The sequence below is a fragment of the Lissotriton vulgaris genome, chromosome 1_1 (assembly GCF_964263255.1).
Source record: "Lissotriton vulgaris chromosome 1_1, aLisVul1.2, whole genome shotgun sequence".
Classification (NCBI taxonomy): Eukaryota; Metazoa; Chordata; class Amphibia; order Caudata; family Salamandridae; genus Lissotriton; species Lissotriton vulgaris.
Genome location: NC_141685.1, coordinates 954,445,669 through 954,467,847, shown reverse-complemented (window position 1 = coordinate 954,467,847; position 22,179 = coordinate 954,445,669). Strand labels below are relative to the sequence as shown.

The 22,179-nt window shown below is 42.8% G+C and overlaps 1 protein-coding gene across 1 annotated transcript in view; it reads right to left on the bottom strand.

The window, feature by feature from the left end:
• Window positions 1-15,101, bottom strand: part of LOC147748267 (lens fiber major intrinsic protein) — a 28,934-nt gene extending 13,833 nt beyond the window's left edge. Inside the window, exons 1-2 of the mRNA XM_086959567.1 lie at window positions 14,587-15,101; window positions 3,092-3,256 (exon numbers count right to left, since the gene is read on the bottom strand). Coding sequence (XP_086815693.1) covers window positions 3,092-3,256; window positions 14,587-14,946 — 525 coding nt within the window. The 5' untranslated portion in view covers window positions 14,947-15,101. The remainder of the gene's footprint in view (window positions 1-3,091; window positions 3,257-14,586) is intronic.
• Window positions 15,102-22,179: the final 7,078 nt, after the last annotated feature.

Below are 22,179 nucleotides of genomic sequence, written 5' to 3'. Positions count from 1 at the left end.
CCGCACTCTCCCACACTGTCTCCACAGAGTCTGTCACTGCATGATAAGAAACCACCTCGAACTAGAATATATCTCATTGTCAAACATGATGGCCTAGCAGGGACCACTCTATAGCCCCTTTCTGTGGCTAACAAGTTGGACAGATAGAAAGCTTGACATGACATTGGATTTAGATCTCACTCTTGAGCTAGACATCAATAACGTATTTTAAATTGATTCTCCCATCTCCACACTAAGCCAGACTGTGGCTTGCTCAGCCTCTTCCCAACGGCTGCTGGCCTTGGTTTCACGGATTTGTACGTGCCTAAGGTATGCACATGAACTCTGAGGCCTTTGACCTTTACCGAAAAAAATGTAGCAGCAAGAATGTACTGCACATTTGACCTGAGGAAGGTGTTTCCCCTGTCCGACGAACCTTACACTAGATGACAGTTGTCCAGAGTGATTTTCAAGACCCTCAGAATCAAGCACAGCGCATACCAGAACTAAGACGAAAACTCTCTCATGCAAAGTTGTAAGCATACTAGCCCATTCAGACACTACGATAAAGTCGTACCTACCGAAACACCAGGCCTTTCTGAAAGAAACACGCATAGGCAATGCCAGTCAGTCTCGCTTACCTTTACATGCAAGTGAGACCGATTGCCATTACCAATGCTTGTTTAAAGTAGTCATCAATGTCTGCGAGGATCGATGTTGTTGTAGTCTTCAATGTCTGTCAAGATCGAGGTTGATATATCTTCCGCATTTCTGCAGCTGTTTTTCTAGCAACCACTATGATGCATTGAGAGGCAGCAAACTCGTTTAAATGTGGTTCTGTTTGCACAAGTGAATAATTTATTGATGGCGGAAACAAAAAGCTCCTGTAGGTGGGTCAAGCACAGAAAGAGAGAAAAGCAACAAATAGGAACAAGGAAAGGACTAAAGCCATCTAATCTTGAACAAGGATTGGCTCTGTTGAGTGTGGTGTACAATGCTGTCTCCCTGACAGACAGCTGTTGCTGTCTGTAACAAGACTGCAAAAAATAAACCTGAGAGACACGGTTCCCAATTATGGAAGAGAACATTGCTCATTTCTACTCCATTTCTATCTATGCTCAGTGCAGGAACCCCTAGTCTCCAGAAAGACCTTTTAAATGGCACTTTGAGGTGATCACACCTATAATAGTTAGTGACACCTAACCGCACTTGCACAGCTACTTACAGGTACCAAAAGAACACGTTTACATCCTAAACTCAATAACATCAATATGAGGCTGAGATGCATGGAACATAAACAGTGAGGCAATGGACTGGGAAGTCACTGGACTACGAAAACTTCGGCTATGGAGATGTTGTTTTACTTGGGTCGCACAGTGCCACATGACTCAAGCTGCATCGTGCTCAAGAAGCCCGACAAAGCTGAAACCTATCTAGGGTAGGTTTTTTTACCCTCTAGAGAGTACACTGCCTGGTGGTTCAGCTGGAGTGTTCCTATTCGAGCAGGACCAAGTCTGATTCCATATGACCAGTTCCTGTCTGGAGTGGAAGCGTGGACAACAAAATGATGGACTGGAATACAGCTCCAAAAAGTGGCTGACACATTTGTAAGCATTCAGCCCATTCCCTTAGTGTTCCACGGAAATGCGGGGCCACCAAACCTGAAGACATTGAAACAGGGAGTAACCAAAAGCTGGGGCTTAGAGGAAATGGAGTGCAGGAACTTGGAGGTACAAGAACTATCAGATGCATGGTCAGGAAGGCATGGGGTTTAGCGTCAGTAACGGTGAAGATCCTTTTTTGGGAGTCCTGGAGTCATAGACAGACACTAGTAGGGTGACTTGGGGTTTAGAGAGCAAGAAGATTAAACATCAAGGGAACATGGAGAATCATTAGCAGCAAGGTAACGCGAGAAAAGGAAAGCATGGAGAAAGAAGCAGAAGGAAAATGGCAATTTATAAATATTGGTAAGGCATGAAAATTGTGCCTATGTGTATCAGAGAAAGGGACACGTTTATGATGCATACGGATTGTGGCTCTAATTGAGCTTAATACCTTCTCACCAAACTTCCCAGCTGCTTGTTGTATGCCTACATTGTGCGGTGACTTGGGTATTATGGGGACAGTTTGTGGAGCTCTCCACTACAGTGGTGGACCGAGAGCTAGAAGCAGCTCTGGAAAATGCGTTCATACCAGCCCTGTATTATACCAAGTGAGTATACAGAGTGAGACCAATTTTCTCTGGGAGGATAGGTGTGGTGATTTGGAGTGAGGATGAACAAGAGCAGTGAGACTCCAGGACAAGAAGGCCCAGATAGAGGAAAAGTCTTGCAGAAGGTCAGGAAAGAAGCAGAGTCAGAGCGAAAAGGGCTTAGGGAAGTCTGTGGAACACGAGAAAAGGAGAGACAAGTACAGGTAGACTTGAAGAAATTGGGATATGGAAACATTGGAATAGAGATACACCAGAATACATAGGCAGCAAAACGAAACAATTCTCACACAAGAAATCAGCTAGTCAAAAACACCGTACAACAAGGACACTGACATATTTCTGGTTCACATGGGTGAGAGATGGAGGACCATAAAATCCGAACCTACAACACAATGAACACTTCAGTCCCTAACAACACAGTTCAGACTCACAGCTGGAAAACACCACAGTCCTTCCAAATGGAGCACCACCAGAGGGAAAATGCACACCGCACAGCCCACATCTTGTGAACTTCAGGAGAGGACCACAACGTCCTGAATGAAACTCACTATCCACGCTTGCTCTGGAAAAGCAGACGGTCACATTGTATTTCTGGCTTCCTCCAGGTCTTCTAGGCTACTCCATTTTCATTACAGGTGTGTGTGACTCACAATAGAGGTATATATTTGATATAAACACTGTGCGTAAACCTCATAGAGCTGCCGGAGACCCATCTCTATGAGAGCAGCAATTATCTAACTTTTTTTAACTTAATGTCAGGTGTGGGCATAGGCAGTTCTAGGTCTCTCCGGTCACCAGAGAAGTTTGTTTGCAGAGTTGTGCTTATACCACATAAAATTCATCTATCAAGTTACACAGAACTATAAGCTCCTCCCCGCATTGGTCCATCACCACACTTACCCCAAAGAGATGCCCCAAAGTGACCGAAAATCCGATGGCGAGGGCGACAGAGCCGAGCCGCCCATTTCGGCGCTCATCGTAGGTGGCGAAGATGCACAGAACAAACTGCAGGGTGAGGAAGATCTCCACCGTGGTGGCCTGGCCCACGCTTACTCCGGGGTGTAGCTACAAAAAGGAGGAGAAGGTTATAGGTGCAAAATTCAATTAGGCAATGAGACTCTCCATGCTATTAGGCAGCATTGCTTTCGCTCTAGGGGTGTAACACTGGCTCGTACAGCCCCTACAGCACAGGTCGGGGCCTAACCTTCAAGGGGCACCCAACCCATCATGGGGTCCTCATTGAGCCCAAAACATATGTATAGCTAAGAGATATGGGAGACTCAGGGTCCCCTCATCACATTCTGCAAGAAGCCCCATTATTTTGTGTTACACCCCTGACTCACCTGAAACATGATTAAGTGTCCTTCAATCCAAGAGCTCCTTTTCCTAGCTGATAACCAGGGTGAACCACACCTGGTATGACCCCTTATTTGTGCAGTTACGCGAGGGAGCGTAACATGTTAAACAAAATTCAACATGGCTTGAACTTCAAGGGCCAGAATTCTAAGCAAGATGTAACACAACTGTGACCCTCACTTTTTGAATTATTTTTATACTGCTGGTACAGGATGATCCCATTCATCCACAATCCCAGGCCACAGTGTATTTGCCATTCTAAGAAAGATCCCACAAGGCAGGTGGCAAAGAAGAAAATATAGAAATGATTAAAAGCAAAGGAAAGAGTGTGGGAAGGGAAGGAGAGCAGAGGAGGAAGAGGAGGACAGGGAATTGGAGGAGATGGGAGGATAGATTAAGTGACAGGCATAATAAAAAAGAGTGTGCATACGTTATAAAACCAAGAACACATCATACTGCGCACATACATATGTACAACAATACATCTACAGCAGTGTATTTGTTTTAATGTTTTATTTAATTTAAATGATTGGACACATTTCCATTAATATGCCAGTTAAATTGTAATATCCAACCCACAAACCAACACTTCTACTAAAATCTATCATAAACACTTTAAAAACTAGTCACATTCCTATCAAAAACAAGTAAATATTTAGCATGCATTTATGAAGCAATTCCTTTTAAATAAATAATTAATAGGGAAATATAGTTTCGCATTTTAACAAACAAATTCATTACTTGAGGCAGGTTGGCCTGTTGTGAAACTGAGCCTTTTCTTGGCACACCAATTCCTCTGCGAGAGCTGTTAGCCTTGGTGCAGACAGTCAGGTGTCATGTGTGTCCCTCTATGGTTGGCTCCAGTGTTGTAACCTAGTTCTGTAATTCCCTTGAGCCCTAAGCAAGTGGTGTCAACCCAGCTCTCCTCCGCGAGAGCACCCATTGTTCCCTCACCATTCCTATTGGTCCATCAACATTCCACACTGACTCTTGTCCGTCCTTTCCCTGTCACCCAACTGTCATTGCTGAAACTGCTTAACTGACCTACGCACCGCACTAGGTGTGGGGCTGATTATAATAAACGTAATCTTTAATTTGATATACCAGACTCCGTCTTCTAATTGCAACATCCAGCACAGCCTTTCTCAGCCATTCCGGATGTAAGCCTGACATGCGAATTGCACATCTGCAGCCCCACTCTGCTTTCAGAGAGCGGGACACGCCTCTCTGGCTTAGGCCGAAGTCGCAAATATTTTTCTGCGAGTATGAGTTACTCTTTGATTTATCCCAGACTTTCTCGTTGAAGAAACCTGACCTGACGTACATGCTTGGGAGAAGAGATGCTCCCTAATGTTGAAGCTATTGACTGTGGAGCAGCCTGTGTTCTACTCCTCGCTCTGACCGACTTTATTGTTCGAACACGCACACACCACGTGCCTCAGTCCCATCTCCTGTCAAAACCAAGCGTGCCTAGAGGAAGGATAATCCCAGTATTAGGAGCTAAATGGTCAATGCAGGCCCTGAGCACCAGACACCCGGTGTCACAGGCAGCTGTTGTTGTCATATTTGTTCTGTGGTCAAATCCGGCGCTTCGTCAGCAAGTTCGCTCCGCATTAGGCACGCGGCACGCCTCACCTCACACTAAGCCTGTCTGAGCAGTGTACTGTTCATTAATTCTTCTTTTATTCATATACATACAAAGGGCCGGTCCGCCTACGCCCGCACCGGAATCCAATGTCCAGCCGTTGTACAATGTCGTTCGTCTGGAGATTCGATTCTAGAACTGGAACCCGACACGTCATCACGTGCCCACGAGACAAACACTCGTGCCTAGTGCTACGTGTGCACGCGCTACTTGTGCGTCGCGCTCGCGCTACTTGTGCGTCGCGCTCGCGCTACTTTTGCTTCAGCTGCAAACAAGCAGGCGTCTCCTGCTGACAGACCATTTTATGCCGCGTTCCTCCTCGTCTGGTGCCCCATGAAAGGTGGAAATGGCATTTTTTTAAATGTGTTACGTTTTAACGTTCCTATGGATTTCGTACTTGTTTGCGCTGTTGTTACTGAACAAACCCCTGCACTTTGGCATGTACTTTGTGCAAAAGTGAGTGAGGATCGAGTAATTTCAGATTCCTAAAGTAATACTTTCTCTAGTCCTTCTACGTTTCTGGCGGATTTTAATGGTGCTTTTATAATTTTCTGTTAAACACAGTTTGTTTTTGTCATAGAAATACTTAACGACATTTCGGTTGTGCAGGCTAAGGCCGATACCGGATGCAGTGTCCTATCACTGTCAGGTATGGTGGTCGAGGAGTGATGGCACCTTCTGAGAACAGGTTCCTGGAGTGATGTCAGACAGAGTCCTATGTCTCCCCTGATTCTGATATATGGTTTTTGGTGTGATGTTACAGTCTTAACTACAGGTTCATGGAGTGATGTCAAAGTCCTATGTCTCCCCTGAGTCTGATATATGATTTTTGGTGTGATGTTACAGTCTAACTACAGGTTCATGGAGTGATGCCAAAGTCCTATGTCTCCCCTGAGTCTGATATATGATTTTTGGTGTGATGTTACAGTCTAACTACAGGTTCATGGACTGATGTCAAAGTCCTATGTCTGCTCTGAGCCTGATATATGGTTTTTGGTGTGATGTTGCAGTCTTAACTACAGGTTCATGGAGTCATGTCAAAATCCTATGTCTGCTCTGAGCCTGATATATGTTTTTTGGTGTGATGTTACAGTCTAACTACAGGTTCATGGAGTGATGCCAAAGTCCTATGTCTCCCCTGAGTCTGATATATGATTTTTGGTGTGATGTTACAGTCTAACTACAGGTTCATGGACTGATGTCAAAGTCCTATGTCTGCTCTGAGCCTGATATATGGTTTTTGGTGTGATGTTGCAGTCTTAACTACAGGTTCATGGAGTCATGTCAAAATCCTATGTCTGCTCTGAGCCTGATATATGTTTTTTGGTGTGATGTTACAGTCTAACTACAAGTTCATGGAGTGATGTCAAAGTCCTATGTCTGCTCTGAGCCTGATATATGATTTTTAGTGTGATGTTTCAGTCTAACTACAGGTTCATGGAGTGATGTCAAAGTCCTATGTCTGCTCCGAGTCTGATATATGGTTTTTGGTGTGATGTTATGTCTAACTACGGGTTCCTGGGGTGATGCCAGAGACTGATATCCGGCTTGTGTCTGATATCTGGCTTCTGGAGTGATGTCAGAGTCTTATATCTGGTTTATTTAGTTACTTTGCTGTCTAAGTGCAGGTTCTGGGGATAATGTCATAGTTTGATATCTGGTTTCTAGAGTAAAATTACAGTCTAACTGCAGGTTCTCTGAGTGATGTCAAAGTATGATATGTGATTTCTGAAGTGATGTTCCAGTGTAACTACAGATTCATGGAATCTGGTTTCAGTTTAGTGTCTGGTATCTGGAGTGATGTTACAGCCTAACTTCAGATTCCTGGAATGATGTCAGAGTCTGATGTCTGGTTCCTGGGGTGAGGCCAGTGGCTGATATCTGGCTTGGTTCTGATATCTATTTTTCTGGAGTGATGTCGGACTCTGATATCTGGTTTCTTTAGTTATGTTGCAGTCTAACTGCAGGTTCTGGGGTGATGTCAGAGTCTGATATATGGTTTCTGGAGTGATGTTCCAGTCCAACTACAGACTCCTGGAATATGGTTGGTTTAATGTCTGGTTTCTGAAGTGATGCTACAGACTAGCTACAGGTTCCTGGCGTGATGTCAAAGTCTGATATCTGCTTTCTGAAATGATGTCAGTATCTGATATCTGCTTTATGGAGTGACCCCAGAGTCTGATATATGGCTTGAGTCTGATCTCTATTTTTCTAGAGTGATATCAAAGTCTGATATCTGGTTCATGGGGCCACTCCAGAGGCTGATATCTGGATTGAGTCTGAGATCTATTTTTCTGGAGTGATGTCAAAGTCTAATATACGGTTTCTTTAGTAATTTTACAGTCTAACTGCAGGTTCTGTGGATAATGTCATAGTTTGATATCTGCTTTCTGAAGCAACATCACAGCCTACTTACAAGTTCTCTGAGTGATGTCAAACTATGACATGTGGTTTCTGAAGTGATGTTACAATCTGGCTTCCGGGTCCTGGACTGACATCAAAGTCTGATATCTGGTTTCTGGAGTGCTGTCAGAGACTGACATCTGGTTTCCATAGTGATGTTACAGTCTGACAACAGGCGTTATGAGGTGTTAGGGGCTTAGAATGAATTTGCTATATGACCTCAATTGCCTTTTTGCTTGACGATGTGTCACAGTCTTATGTCTCATTCCTGGAATTAACAACTTGACTTTGACCAAATGACATCAAGGTCTGCGGCTGTCTTTCCGCTGTGATGCCTAGTAATGTCATATTATGATAACAGGTTTCTGCAGTGATGTCATAGTTAAATATAAAGTCTGGGAGTGATATAATAGTCAATATCAATATCAGTTTCCATGAGTGATGTCCCGATCTGGTACCAATTTCCTGGAGTGATGCTATTGACTGATGCCAGCTTCCAGCAGTGATATCACAGTCTGATACAAGGTTACTAGAGTGATGTCAGAGTTGAATACCAGGTTCCTGAAGTGCTTTCACTGTCTGACACCAAATTCTTGGAGTTTTATCTCAGTCTGAAAACAGCTTCCTCGAGTAATGTCACAGCCTGATACCAGTTGCCTGGAGTGATGTCAATGTCTGAAACCAGTTTCCCAGAGTCATTTCATGGTGTAACATTTTCGCTGACTGGAGTTACAGTCTGTGACGAGGCGCCTGGAGTGAAGTCACTGTCCAGGACACCATGTTCCAGGGTTGATGTAAGTTATGTTCCCTATATTCTTAGACTAATATTAATAACAGTTCAGTTCCCAGTCTAGAAGAGATGTCACAGCCTGGTATCTGCATCCAAGAATGACCATGATTTATTTGCCTCAGAATACCCAAAGACATTGTCCTATTGGGTTACCTTCCGAATTTAAAAGAGTCCTCCCTTTAAACACTGAACCGACCCACCTCTAAAGTCCTCAGGCCCTCTGAGCCAAGCAGAGATCCTCGTAAAGAGGAAGACTCAGTTTACCGAAATTCTAATTTATGTGCTTTCTAGTATAGAAGTGGGCCTTTCTTTAGCAGGAGCAGCAGCTGCAGTGCAAGATGTGGTGGAAAGAGCTGACCCAGCTGCATCACAACCAAAAGAGACAAACTCTGGCTCTGTTCCTCTTATCGGTGACCCCAATATTCCAATGCACCAAGTCATCGCATTCGCACTAAGAAACCCCGAGTCCAGGGTTTCTACTGAGTCGCTCTAGAGCTAACCCTAAACAGCTCCCCTAGTGTGCAGCCTATCCTAGGTAAAAGAAAAGCTTTTGTTTCGTTGAATTTCATATGTTTGCAAAATTTAAAATGATTTATTTAAAAGTAAAGTGTGTGTATTCTCAGAACTGATGGCTGATGTTTGCAGAAAAAAAATATTTCAGGCCGATATTGAAATGGTAATTAATGCTGCTGGGGAGTTTTATTACTGACGTTCTTTCTTAGGTGCCGTGGGCATTGTGTATATGACTGTCATATGATCCAGAAGCATTCAACATTAAAATTGATAAATCTTTTTTTGATATTATTGCTGGTGACTTTCCTTGAGGAACTGAGGAGATCACTAGTAGTATCTGTACATGCTGTGTCCACTAATTAAATCTTGTCTGCAGTGGATAATTGATGAAAAAATAAGTGCTGGGGCTCTCGTCAGGAGTCAGTTTGCACCAGCTCATTACTCCTATTAGCGCCGCCTATACAGAACCAACTACTAACCATGAAATCCTACAAGTGGGGAGAGGATGTGGTGTAACGGCCAGAGTTGCCGACTTTGGAGCTGGGAAGTCAGGTTTGAGGCTCGGCGTAGACTCAAAATCCTATTATTCTGGGCACATCACTTAATCTCCCAATGCCTACCAAAAATGAATAAGTCCTTAACTGTTGCGCATGAAAAGCGCACCAATACCTTTGTGTTGAGTACGCAATATAAGTGCTGTGTTGGCGATTTATTGCCACGCTCCGTAAACCACGGGCTCAAATTAAGCTCTGCTAAGGTGATCACCTTTGTAACACTGATAATCTGGGTTAGTAGGTCACAGTGATATTTATTGATCATAAATACCTCTTAGTATAGAAAATGTTACAGAGACCTGCCCCAGACCATAGGATTGCTTCGTTTGAGATCATCCGTGCAATTTACCTGCGTAGAGTACATTAGATTTGAGGCCTTCTGGGACCACCATAGAGAGAGAATACACTTCTAGTGCTTACCATTCGAAGCACACTGCTTTCTCCACTCATGTGACTATGTGAAGTATATTTTGGCAATTCTGCATGCTTATAGTGTTGCAAGGTGTTCTGAAGGAGTTGCACAGAGACATATTACTGGAAGCATATTAGCGCTTTGGCCAGTGTACAATTAGTAATCTCCCTGGTGTCTAAAGGAGTGCTTTCAAAACAAGGGTTTTTGTAATTGTGTAATTTATTACCTTGTTTGATCAGAGGTGTAGGTGTTATGGGAAGACTAAACAAACACTCATTTTGTATACAGTGTATTGCTTTCCATAGGAAGCCATTATTCAAGGATCATATTTCTGGCAACTGGTCTTAACTACGGTGACGTCAGAATACCCGCAACGACTGTCCGCCGCTCTCTATTGTAATTTAGTGCTGCCCCATGACCCTCTTCTCGCCCCTCACTTTACGTGTCCAGAATGATAACTTGGGGACGTAGCTGGAGAAGGGATGCAGTGGGTCTGCTATGCTTAATTTGTGCCGCTGGTTGTATGTGTTGGACAACAACAATGATTTTTGGAGATCAGAGATTCTTTTTTAATATCACACTTTGGCCCAGAGCATGAGAGAGGAAGGCAGAAAGGAGAGAATGAAAGAGGAGGATAAGACTAAAGTAACAATATAACTTGAAACTTTCCTTGGAGGCCACCATCAGATCAATTGGTCAAGAATACAGCGAGATATTGGTTTTAGTTCAGTTATTTTGATACTTTTCAACTCTGGCCTGATTCACCTATTTCTCTTATCACCTAAATCAGCCATATTTGTTTTCATTATGTATTATCTATTTTCATTATTTTTTTTATACCATGTACGCCATGTTACTATCTCAACATGCTGATTAAAATGTCCAGTAGGCACCCCCAGGTGGAAGCCATGTGGAGTTATATGGGCAGCTGCCAATATCTAGGTCAACTGTTTTGTGGTAACATCAAAAAGATTAGAGCAGGCTTGTATTGTCTCGCTTTTTCTTAGAATCCTGAGGTGGAAAAATCCAAGCTATTGCCAAACACTCATCTACAACTTTATGTTATGTATGCCCCACAACCTCTCTTCCCTGGTGCAACTGATCCTATGATAGAGGGGTAAAGGAGTTCTGGGGAAGCCAGACGCAACATGACCACACCTCCTTCAACTTCCTACCCATTGTACTGGTATCCACGACTGCCTCCCAAATTCACAAAATATACCTGGCGTCCAGCCACCCTTCCACAACATCCTCCATAACAAATAACAACCTCGCCACCTGTCCTAATATTAAAAAAGAAGACAAACAGGCAATACCTGGTGCTCTGTCACCTCCCTCAGCACTCTCTGAAACCCCTGCCTCCTCTTGATCTAATATTTATATTTTAAACATGTACTCCCACAATGAAGCTGGGTATGTGGAGTCTCGAAAGAGGCCAGGTACGGCCAGCACGACAGCGGACCGCCAATCATCAACTCACAACCTTCTGGGAAGAGGGTGGTATAACAGTCGTCCCTTGATAGTGAATAACCGAATTTTAAAACCGGTACTGATAATGGCTTCTTATGGAAGCTAACACCTCCATTGTTTATGCTTATCTAAAATAAAAATTACAATTCCATGGAAGAGCCAAACCTCAGCAGACTTGGACATCTACACTTCTCAAGCACAGATCGCAGTGCAGCCTGGGTCCTACTTAATCAGTGCTGCATGCTCGACTGGCGTGCCCTTGATACCTACTCACAACATAGCCTGTCCTAAGTTGATCATCTCTAAATAACCTGCGTCAAACATGTCTTTTGAACTCAGCTCCGGCTGTGTTTACCCTGTAGTGTGCCTGCCACAGTCCCTTATGATATCCACATGGCTGACCAGCGACTACTACATTTGATATGTTCATGATTAGACCTCATTTACATGTTGTGCAGGAAAGGGGCAATATAATACTAATATAATATAATATAATATAATATAATATAATATAATATAATATAATATAATATAATATAATATAATACTGCATGCAGTGAACACCTACTATTCTGGGTTTTTCAGGTTGGAATGAAGCATAACATGCAGAAATTGTATTTACTGCTCCGATTGCCAGATGTTTTGCATTTTTTCTGTCCATTTATTTCCCCTGATAAATTTAGCCAGGTTTTCCTGACAAAATCCAGTAGAAGGAAGTTGCTGGAATGCGATCCACACTGCTGAACTTGGAATTTTGATTCATCTAATAATCCCCATCATCCCACATACTGGACTTTCACTCAGTACTTGTAATTGAGGCATTAGAATCGTGCACAGCTGCATCCGAAACACTACACCATTTGGCCTACCATAAACAGTGCTGTATAAACAGCGTAAAGATGCAATGACTATTGAAGCATGCAGGTTATGAGACTTAGATGATACAGCAGTAAACAATAATTGGCCAAGCCAATAGGTCTGGTGTTGGCTGCCAGCCATTTGGCTTTGTTTATGCATGCTATCGCATTTTTTTTAAGCTTTGCTGTTGGGAGAGCTGCTGCGCCCTCATCGTATTAAAAAAAAACGTGGCTAAAAGCAAAACAATTTTTGATTTCCAAAAGACCATATTGCTATAATCCTTGAAATTGAAGGGAACTACTGTTGGTGTTGGTGTGCTTCTTGTGAAAGAGCAGAATACCGTCCTTCACTCACAGTGAAGGGTGCCAATGGGTGTTGTGGGCTGACCCATTGCCCCATGTTGCATGCAGTAGTGGGTGGGAGACAATTGTGAACGACACAACAGGCAAATACAAGAAGATGGCCAGAGGAAAGCCCCTATAAGTATATCTATATTATCTAAATAATTATAATTTTAGTAAAATCAAAAGGTCTTGGCTAATGCGAGACCTAAACATTCTAAATAATTAAAATCCTCTCTATTAGCAATCTCACTCAAATGTACCAAATTCTGGGTTTATTTGTGCCGTTACTTGGACCAATTGTAGGATTTAACCAATAGATATATTTTGTTTTTGTCAATTATCAATCTGTACGCATTTTCTGTCCAAAATGATGGCAGGCAAGTCAATGTATCTACAGAAGGTGGTGTTATGGTAATTATGACTTAAGTCTAGAGTTCTGTGTATTTCATGGAGAAAAATATACATATTTTACCCTTTTTGTTTGCAAGCATTCAATCAATTGCTGATCTATACCAAAATGATGGGTTTGCGCAAAAGCATTATAACGTTCAAAATCATGCAGATGTGCCTTACATTATACTCCCAGTAGGTCTACGCAGTTTTTAATTGATAGGTCCCAATTCAGAGCACACCGTTGAATCGGGTGGTAACACCTGCTGATTGATAGAATGTTTCCGTTGGGATTTTACTCACTTATTTATTTGCATCGAGTAATGGGGTTTTTACTGCATCTCAGATTGTTAAAATTGCTTTTTTTATTATTATTGAGATTTGTTAGGTGCAACGGACACACAAAACTAAACAGGGGATCTTGGTGCTAGAGAACCCACGTTTTATTGCACATGAGCCACGGTAAAATATGACAGATAATTGATTATAGAATCCCTACTGGTAACTTGGGAAAAGCCACGTTTTCAGCAATTTACAAAAATTCACAAGACTTGTTTCAGATCGCAGCTGAAATTGCTAAGAAATCCAATATTTAGCAGCCATTACAAAAAATACTTTGCCGCCAACTGCCTTGCGGCCAAATTTAGGAACTTTTAACAGTTTATGGTTAGCTGATCTCAGTGAGCGACTTTTGAATATAGTGCGTAAAGGAGAAACCTAAGGCCTATAAACTACTTTATGAACCAATCACATGGATTTGAATAACATTTGTTGCTTCACTGGTAGCCACTAAAATTGTCATAAAGCAACAGAGATATGATTTTGAGCTTTAAGGCCCAGCACAATTCTAGCAGAGTAATTCTGGATCAGTTGCAATCTTCGTATCTGATAAGCAGGAAGTTAAAGATATATGGAGGTGCAATACTCCAGTCGATTTTACAAGGATCTTTACCGCTAGAGTTTGAGCAAGCCAAAATTGATAGACTCTAAATGAGTGCCTTAGTATTCTTAAAATGTTGTGATCATGCGGTTGCCAGTGCTCCAAATTTGGGGCATGTAAGGCAATAAGAAAAACGTTGATTTTCCCAAGAGGAAAGAATCTGGTCAATGGAACAGGTGGAACTAAAAACAAAGGTCAAGATGTACTATTCGCTTGTGCCAGTGCTTGCGTGACTCAAAGGTGTGCAATGAGATGCCAAGCAGCGCAAATTGCACAGTAAATTAACTGTCCCACTCAAACTTTTTTTAAGGAAAGAAAAGTTGACAATGGACGCATCTAAAAGCGGCTTTGTGTTGTGTAGCGCCAAGCCTCTGTTATGTATGCAAAGAAATATGTTCTGGAGGTTGCCCTTGAGTACAACTCTCATGCAAGACACCACTCACTCCACTTTGCATCATGGTGCAATGCTAAGTGTTAATCAAAAGCTACTCTTTTTAGTAAACAGTGCTAATTACTTTATTGGCATTCTTCTCTTCGTAAACACAACACTAAGCATTGTTTTACCCTTCGCGCAATGCAGCGCTTCAGATTTTCTGGGCCCAAGTCTCCACTTTCCGTAGGCAACTGCTTAATCAGTAGACCTTCTCAAAACTATTTGCATCCCAGAATTTCCTCTTGTTGAAACGACAGTAGCGCAGGCGCCAGTAGTTTCATATTTACCGTGTTGAGAGCCAAGTTGCCCCGGATGGCGGTAGGGGTGACACCATACAGCACGGCGGCGCCTGCCACGCCTCCGAGAAGCTGGGCAGCGATGTAGAAGAAGGCCCGAAAGAGTGACATCTGGGAGCCGATGAGGAAGGCAATGGTGACAGCGGGGTTGACATGGGCACCGCTTACGTGGCCCACGGCCTGGACCAAGGTGGCTAAGGCTAGGCCGAAGGCCAACGCCACATTGAGCACATTGACTGGCCCGGCAACCCACTTGAGTGATGCCCCAAGGCCGAAGAAGACATAGAACATGGTTCCAAAGAACTCCGCAAACACCGCCCGCCAAAATGAGGACGAGCGAAACTCCCACATTTTGGGATGCCTTTAAGACAACTAAGGGAGTAGAATGTGTGTTGCAAAAAAGAAGGATAAACGAAAGGGGGGCAAAAAAAGGAAACTAGAGACAAAGGGGGGGTACCCTGCAGCAAAACAGACGTGGAGAAAGAAAGCGACAGTCTTCTTCGACGTGTTCCCCCCCAACTTGTATTTAGAGTGTCGGCGAGCATTTATAACAGGCCGGGGATGTGACACGTGCCTCTCTGGGGGTGGGACGGTGGTTACAACAGCATTTGAGTTTAACCCACTCACTGCCAGGGAGGCAGGCGTGCATGATTCAGTTACCCACCCACCTCTGACTATAAAGCAGTGTGTCAGTTGTGATCAGGCCTCGGGCCGTCCAACTGTAAAGCCTTTGAAGGCACCACGCGCGCCTCGCTAAAGACACCCGGGTAGAGCCTGTTAGTTCTCGCGAGCGGACAGCGGAGCCCCAATCCAAACCACTGAAGCATGTGGGATACATTAGTTGCAAACGAATTCCAGGCTGCCAGTTGACGCTGGACTTTTGCAGACTTGAGAAAAGTTCTGTTTGGTGAAGATATGTGTAGAACGGGACTCTACTTTTTGTAGAAAAATTTGCGATATGGTTCTATTTTCTGCAGATGAATCCTTCTTGTGCAGCTGCATATTATTCTAGGTAGGGTTACCATTATTTCCCTAAAAATAATGCACAGAATACTTTGAAAAGATGCGCAGTATGCGTTAAAGAACTCTGACCTCTCAAAAAATTGAGTGTTGAATTATTTAAAAGACTTGTACAGAATTCCATAAACAAGAAGCACAGAATTGTTTCAGGAAATACAGACCTCCTTATAAAGGCACATATTTTGTTATAAAGAGCGCTGAATTCTGTGAATAGTATCGCAGATTAAAAAAAACATTTATGAAAGGGGCACCGAAACCTTTTAAAAACGCTTAGAATATTATTTAACAAAGAGTGTAAACTTTAGAAGTATATTTAGAGCATTATTGCCACTTCCCTGTCTTAAATATATGCCAGCATATTCATATATAAGCTCTACCAAAAAGCGCTCAGTTTCCAGAGAAGTGCTGATGTGACCTGCTATGGACACACAAAGTGCCACTTTCCAGATAGGTGGGTCTGACTCCCGCACCCAGACTCTTCTCAACAAAGCGACTCTCAGTACAATACTAGTTTGTACCGTTTGGCACCTATACATGGAATGTAATGAAAAATAATTGCTTTCATGTTAGGGCCCCATTACTACATCAGGCGGCGTCAGGGAGCGGGTCCCAGTGGCGTAATGCTTCATTTCAAGGCCCAGTGGCTTGCAAATGTACCCAGATGATCACGACAGAATCAATAACAACGTTGTGTGTTTTTTTTAATAGCACTTGAAAAATATTTTTTAGACTTCTTATTGGTTAAAATTGTTAAACTCATGGGAATTACATCCTTCCTGTGAATTACATAATGCCGTTAATGGATGTGATGCAATTTCTGTGCATATGGGTTTCAAGATCACTGCTGCCCTGCATAGTAATTGCTGAATGTGTAATTTATCAAAGATATTTCATAACCGTGTAACCGAGATGGCAACTTCACAGCCACAAAATATCCGAAAAGCTGTATTGTTCATCTATGGCCATAGAACTCTCTTCAAGCCTGGCCTCATGGCTTCTTTTCAAGAACTGGACCACTTTTTGGTGCCTCTGATTATCTTCGTGGGAGAACTTCCCAGACCCTTTCTACTAATGAAGATAGACACAGATTACCTGTAGAGCGTGTTCTGCAAATGCTCTGCTGTTTGGTTGCTGAAGTTGACAGAGTAGTTTTAAGATGCCCTCTAGGTAAAGTTCAAGGCAAACGGGGCGTGAATGTAATGTTCAGAGGTAAAAAAACTGAAAAGCTTATGCCAGTGGTTCCTAACCTGTGGTCCAGGGACCCCTAGAGGTTCGCTAAGCCTGCTCAGGGGGTCCGCGGCTACGTAGAGAATGAATTAGTATGAACAGATCATTAAGAGTTATATAAATTAGTAAGTAAAATCTAAAACTAATTATTTTAAAATGTTCTGTCAATGTGAAGGAAATTTGAAACTGGGGGCTAAAAATTAAGCTGCCATCCTCCTAGCAAGTCGTGGGAGCAGTGCAAGTGAATCCAATAGAATATAATATGGGCAATGGATGCCTCAATTGAATTTAGAACAGCTCCAACCTCCAACCTCCTAAAAAAATCAAAATGTAGATTTTTTTGTTTTTCCTTTGTGGTTCAAAATAATCAAAGTTGCTTAAACCTGGGTCACCAAACTTCAATAATGACTTACTAGAGGTCCCCAGATTCAAATAATGATTCAGTGGGGGCCCTTGGATTTCAGTATTGATTAAGTGGAGGTCCACAGAGGTCAAAAGGTTAAGAGCCACTGGCTTACGCCATCTGATTTTCTGTGCTGTCACGTTGTATATGTAGGTGTTGGTATCTGGCCGGAGGTGCAGCTCGTTGATGGGGAGCTGTGAAAGGCTGAATGTGCCGGGAAAGAATGAGTCCCATGTCAACCCAGTCCTTTTGATTGGGAATAGGGGACATTCTGCCAGGAACTCTTCCAGATACATAGGAAACCCCTCTGCGGTGTGTGACTCTTTCCAAAGGAGGAGCTGAGAAAGAAGATATCAACTTATCAGCTTGTTCGCCTCTGCCCGAGCAGTTGCTGACACACCTGACACCCGTCGCTAGAACAACAAGACAATGGTAATCCTGGTTGTGTAATTAACACATTTCTAACTAGGTTCCAGAACTAAAACCTTATGTAGCATCATGACTTAAAAAACTAAGATCACTGTGGAGAAGTAGTAGAAGTCACTGGAAGCATGGGTCCAACTAGGAGTTAACCATCCTGAGGGCTGTGTGATCCTGACACTGGGTCCACACTACTAGGAATCTGGAGAACCACTTCCTGGTCTTTGTCTTTGGAGACACAACAACCTCGGCTTTTGTCTGTTGGTGGCGCCAGTGTCGGTGGTAGGCAGCCACTCCTGTTCTTCCTTGTCTACCTGTCTAGAATCTGAGGTGCCAACAGAACAAAACATATTGAGGACCAAAAGTTAAAGCAACATTGTCTGGAATAAAACCTTGTACTGACAGCAGCCTTGACTGCTGGCTGCACAAGAGTTCAGAGCATGGCGTCTATGCTGGGAATGGAAGTTTCTACTACCTAGTGTGGCTCAAGTGACTGTAAAATGTACAGCCCCTGCAGCACGCCGTACTGTACCTCAAAGTTAATCTTCGACCAAGACTAATTTACATTAGAGTGTTGTCCTCGTTTGCCTTCAATTCCCAGATGTCATCTAGAGATGTGTAGGCTCATCTCAGATAATGCTTTGGGAGATCTCTGTAGCTTAGAAGGGACGGGGTTCTGTTGGCGTTCACTGAGGACAAGGTGATATTCACAAATCTGGGCTTTATTTGGTATTACAGGGAAATATTGGTCAGTGGTAGCTGAATTCAGGATCATACTCTGAGAATGGGTGCGCCTCCAGGATTATAGGGGCTTATTGTGGATTGTGAAGGCAAGCGTTCACTTGGAGCATAACGTTTTGGTACTTAAGGCTCATCAAAGTTTAGAATATAAGACATTTTTGTAACTTGTATTGTATTTTAATTAACACAAATACATCAGAATTAATACCAATTAACACAATAACCTTCTTCATTAGAGTACAGTATAATATTCCAACCAGAGGCAATGCTTTTGTATATTTGTTAGACTTATTCCGGCTCACCTTTCTGGGCGGTGTTATGGGTCAATATTTCTCTTGTACATTACTTTGTGTATCTTCACATTCATTTTAATACATTCTTTTCATTCTTCTGGTTACTCATGTATTCTTATAGATAAAGGACAAGTTTCCCACTATGCTGACAGCTATAAGACCCAATGATCGTTAGCATTTAATCAATAAAGGTAAATACCCAACCATTCCCCAGAGATGAAATTAAAGTAGGTATGTTGAGTCACCCAACCCAATACCTTTAGAAACGTTGAGTTGTTAATTACCCAAATAATTGAGGGGTATTTAGAAGACATTCTAGGAGAATTTGTGGATATTGTGTTCCCTGACTTTTAGGGACTCATTGGGGTATAGAGTGAAGTTATTTAAAAGTTATTTCTGAATTTGTTCAGGAAACAGCTCTGTACTTCGCGGTCAATGCCTTTTCGCCCAACACTAACAATGGCACAATCTTTCTTGTGTGAACATTTTTCCTGTAAGAGTCAAATTATTGTTCCTAAATCTTCATTGAAACATCCACACATTGTTGGTAATATTGGCCTCTGGGGAACTACTATCTTGCTTGGGGAAAACCCGCCGACTTTTAACGGCTTTATGTAAATTGGTTCTGGAAAAAATATATATTTCTATACAGTTTCTACACCTTTCAGTAGATTACACAACAACAAGATTACACAACAACACCTTTATTGTTTCATGTTAGGTTAACATATGTTTCTTTTATGTCCATTGTAATGGACTCTGTAGACAAATCTCTTTCCTGGAGATCAACAATACCCTATATATGGGTTTTCAAGAGGTCCGGAAGGAATTTCCATGACGTGTTACAATTGCTGAATAGGACTCCTGGACAGTGTTGTTAGCCAGTTACATTTTTTAATTACAAGGCTGCCCAATTTGCTCTACTGAGGAGGCTGACATCATATTCTGGAGTATTTCCTTTGCATTTTGTCTTCTCTGCTGGGTCTCCTTCTGGGGAGAGGTGCTATCGAGACGTGGATCACTTGCTTACTGTGTCTCCTAAAGACTCACATAGAAGGGGTCCAATGAGAGCATCTCACACCGATGGAACCGGCCCTAGCACATTATTTCTTTCTGAAAATGTGGCAGGGTAACCCCAGCTCAGCAAATTGCTTGGGCAAAATTATGCTGGGACTAAATATTCTAAAACAGGCTTAATAGATGTCTCTCTTTGTCATCGTAGTAATGTGAACAATGGGAAATTCTTTCAACATGGAGTCCTTGTGTAAAACTTGAACCCCAGAAGAGATACCCATACCTGCAGATGTTCCTTAATATGTCAGAACTTTCCTGTCATTAGTTTCTTTAAGTCGATGCAGCCAATATTCTGTCAATATTCTCCTGTTTTTGCACTGGCCCTCTATCTAAGTGTTGTTGCTAAATCTGGGTAGCAGGGAACAGAAGGAAAATAGTCACCTATTTGTGGCTTGCTACTGACAATGGCACCTTTTTAACCGACCAACAGCCATTTCTGTCAGCGTCATCACATGTCCAGCATAGCACAAGGGGACTTTTCTACACTGCTAAGCAAGCAGTCATACTGCTGGAATGGCCCTGTTGGAAGCCTGTTATCGTCAGGACTACGTTATTTTCAAGCACTCTAAAATCAATTCTGTAAAAAAAAAACACGCCTGCTTGTCACTGTCTCCTTAGCATTGGGGGAGGCACTATTATGTGGGCTTATGGGCTTGATGACGGGAACGGCATCAGATTTGTTCCTCGAACCTCGTGTGCAGATAATGCTATGCAGAAGGAACACAGATGGCAAAAACTTCTAAAGAATAATGGAAATCATAAATACTGCAGGACAGCACAAACCTTATGTTGAACTTAAGCAAAATCTATTACTAGAATGTCTCTCAATTATCACATTGGTTACGTATCCTTTTGCTTTGTACAGAGCTCCCTGTCCTCTGCGGTTAGGTCTACACTTCAAAAATACCTTCAATATATTCAAAAAATAATTGTAATTTCCCTTTATCAAAAAATCATTATGTACCATTTTGTAATTACTGCTTGTGGTCATAGGCTGACAAGATGACACCTGGCCCCTTCAATCATTGTAATATTATTGGGCACAGAATATTATAATGTCACAAATGATGTGAGATTGGGTATCTCACAATGAAACCAAGAAGTTTGGCGACAATGTTGATGTTTCGACATAACCGATAGTAACTTGTATTCTATTGTGGATTTATGCCCATGACTTGTGCAGAGAGATGCACGTTGGACTTTGCACTTTGGGAATGTGCCGATTTCCCGAGGATCCTCTCTGGAAAATTGTCCGCAGATGCTCATTCCTCAGGTATAATGGTGTTGGTAAAATGCACAATTGCACGTGTGTTTCCTGTCCATATTATTCTGACAGATGGAAAAAGATTTTCTCATTTTGACGAAACGCTTCCCCTAATGAGGACGGTCGGCGTAATTTTCCATCTCAAACACACACTTATACTGGTTTAGTGAGTTCCATCTGTGCTTGTACATGTGGCCCAGATCCACGTGGCTCCTTTACCATCCTTTAGGTGTGCACAAGATTCTGTGAATCGGGAAGAGTGTCTCCAAATTGGTTGGGCAAGGACGGACCTTATTTATGAGTCCTGTGCTAGAGTACCAAACTCTGCCCTGCATTGTGCCAGATAAATCCTCTGCTATGGAGTTCATGTGATGTCACGACAGACATCTGATGGCACACCTGTCCTGCCCCTCTGGTACCCCTTGCACTACCATTGATGGTCTCCAGCGTCTTGGAGGGGCAGAAAGCAAACATGAATTTAAGGGGCACGTGTACTTGCTGTTTCCATTCCTTGTCTGTGAGTCTAATGTCTCAGCGACAAAATAATGTTGTGAAGGAGCTTAGAGGCCCTGTGATGTCAGCTATGTCAAAAGAAAGGAGCTTGGAGGCCCTGTGGTGTCAGCTATGTCAAAAGAAAGGGGCTGTGATCTCACTTTCATTTTCCCTTTCATGTTGGTGAGTTGAGGTCTTTGGAAGTCACCTCAACAGGTCAGATGTCAATGTGGGAGCCAATTATTCCCCTCCCACCCCCTTGCTGCACACTCTCTCTGATACCTATTTTTATTATTCTGCTAATTTCTGATCAGATTTCCCGGAATGACATGAGCCTTGTGATCAGATGTTCTGAAAGCACTTTCGTTTCACGAGAGGCCTGGCCCTGAAAGGGTGCGGGTGCCGAGCCGGTGTTTTCTGTCAGGGCAGCACTTTGCCACTTTGGCTCACTCAGCCAGTTTGTTGTACCGGGGCGGTGGAGGGGGCACCAGGGCGTTCTTCATGAAGTAAAGGCTAACGCGGGCGATATTCATGTCATACAATGAGAACGCTGCTGCGGGCCTTTCATTCAGAGCTGAAATCCGCCATCGCAGTCCGCCATTGTTGTCAGCAGAATAGAACGAGCGAAAAACGGGTCTGCAGAACACCGA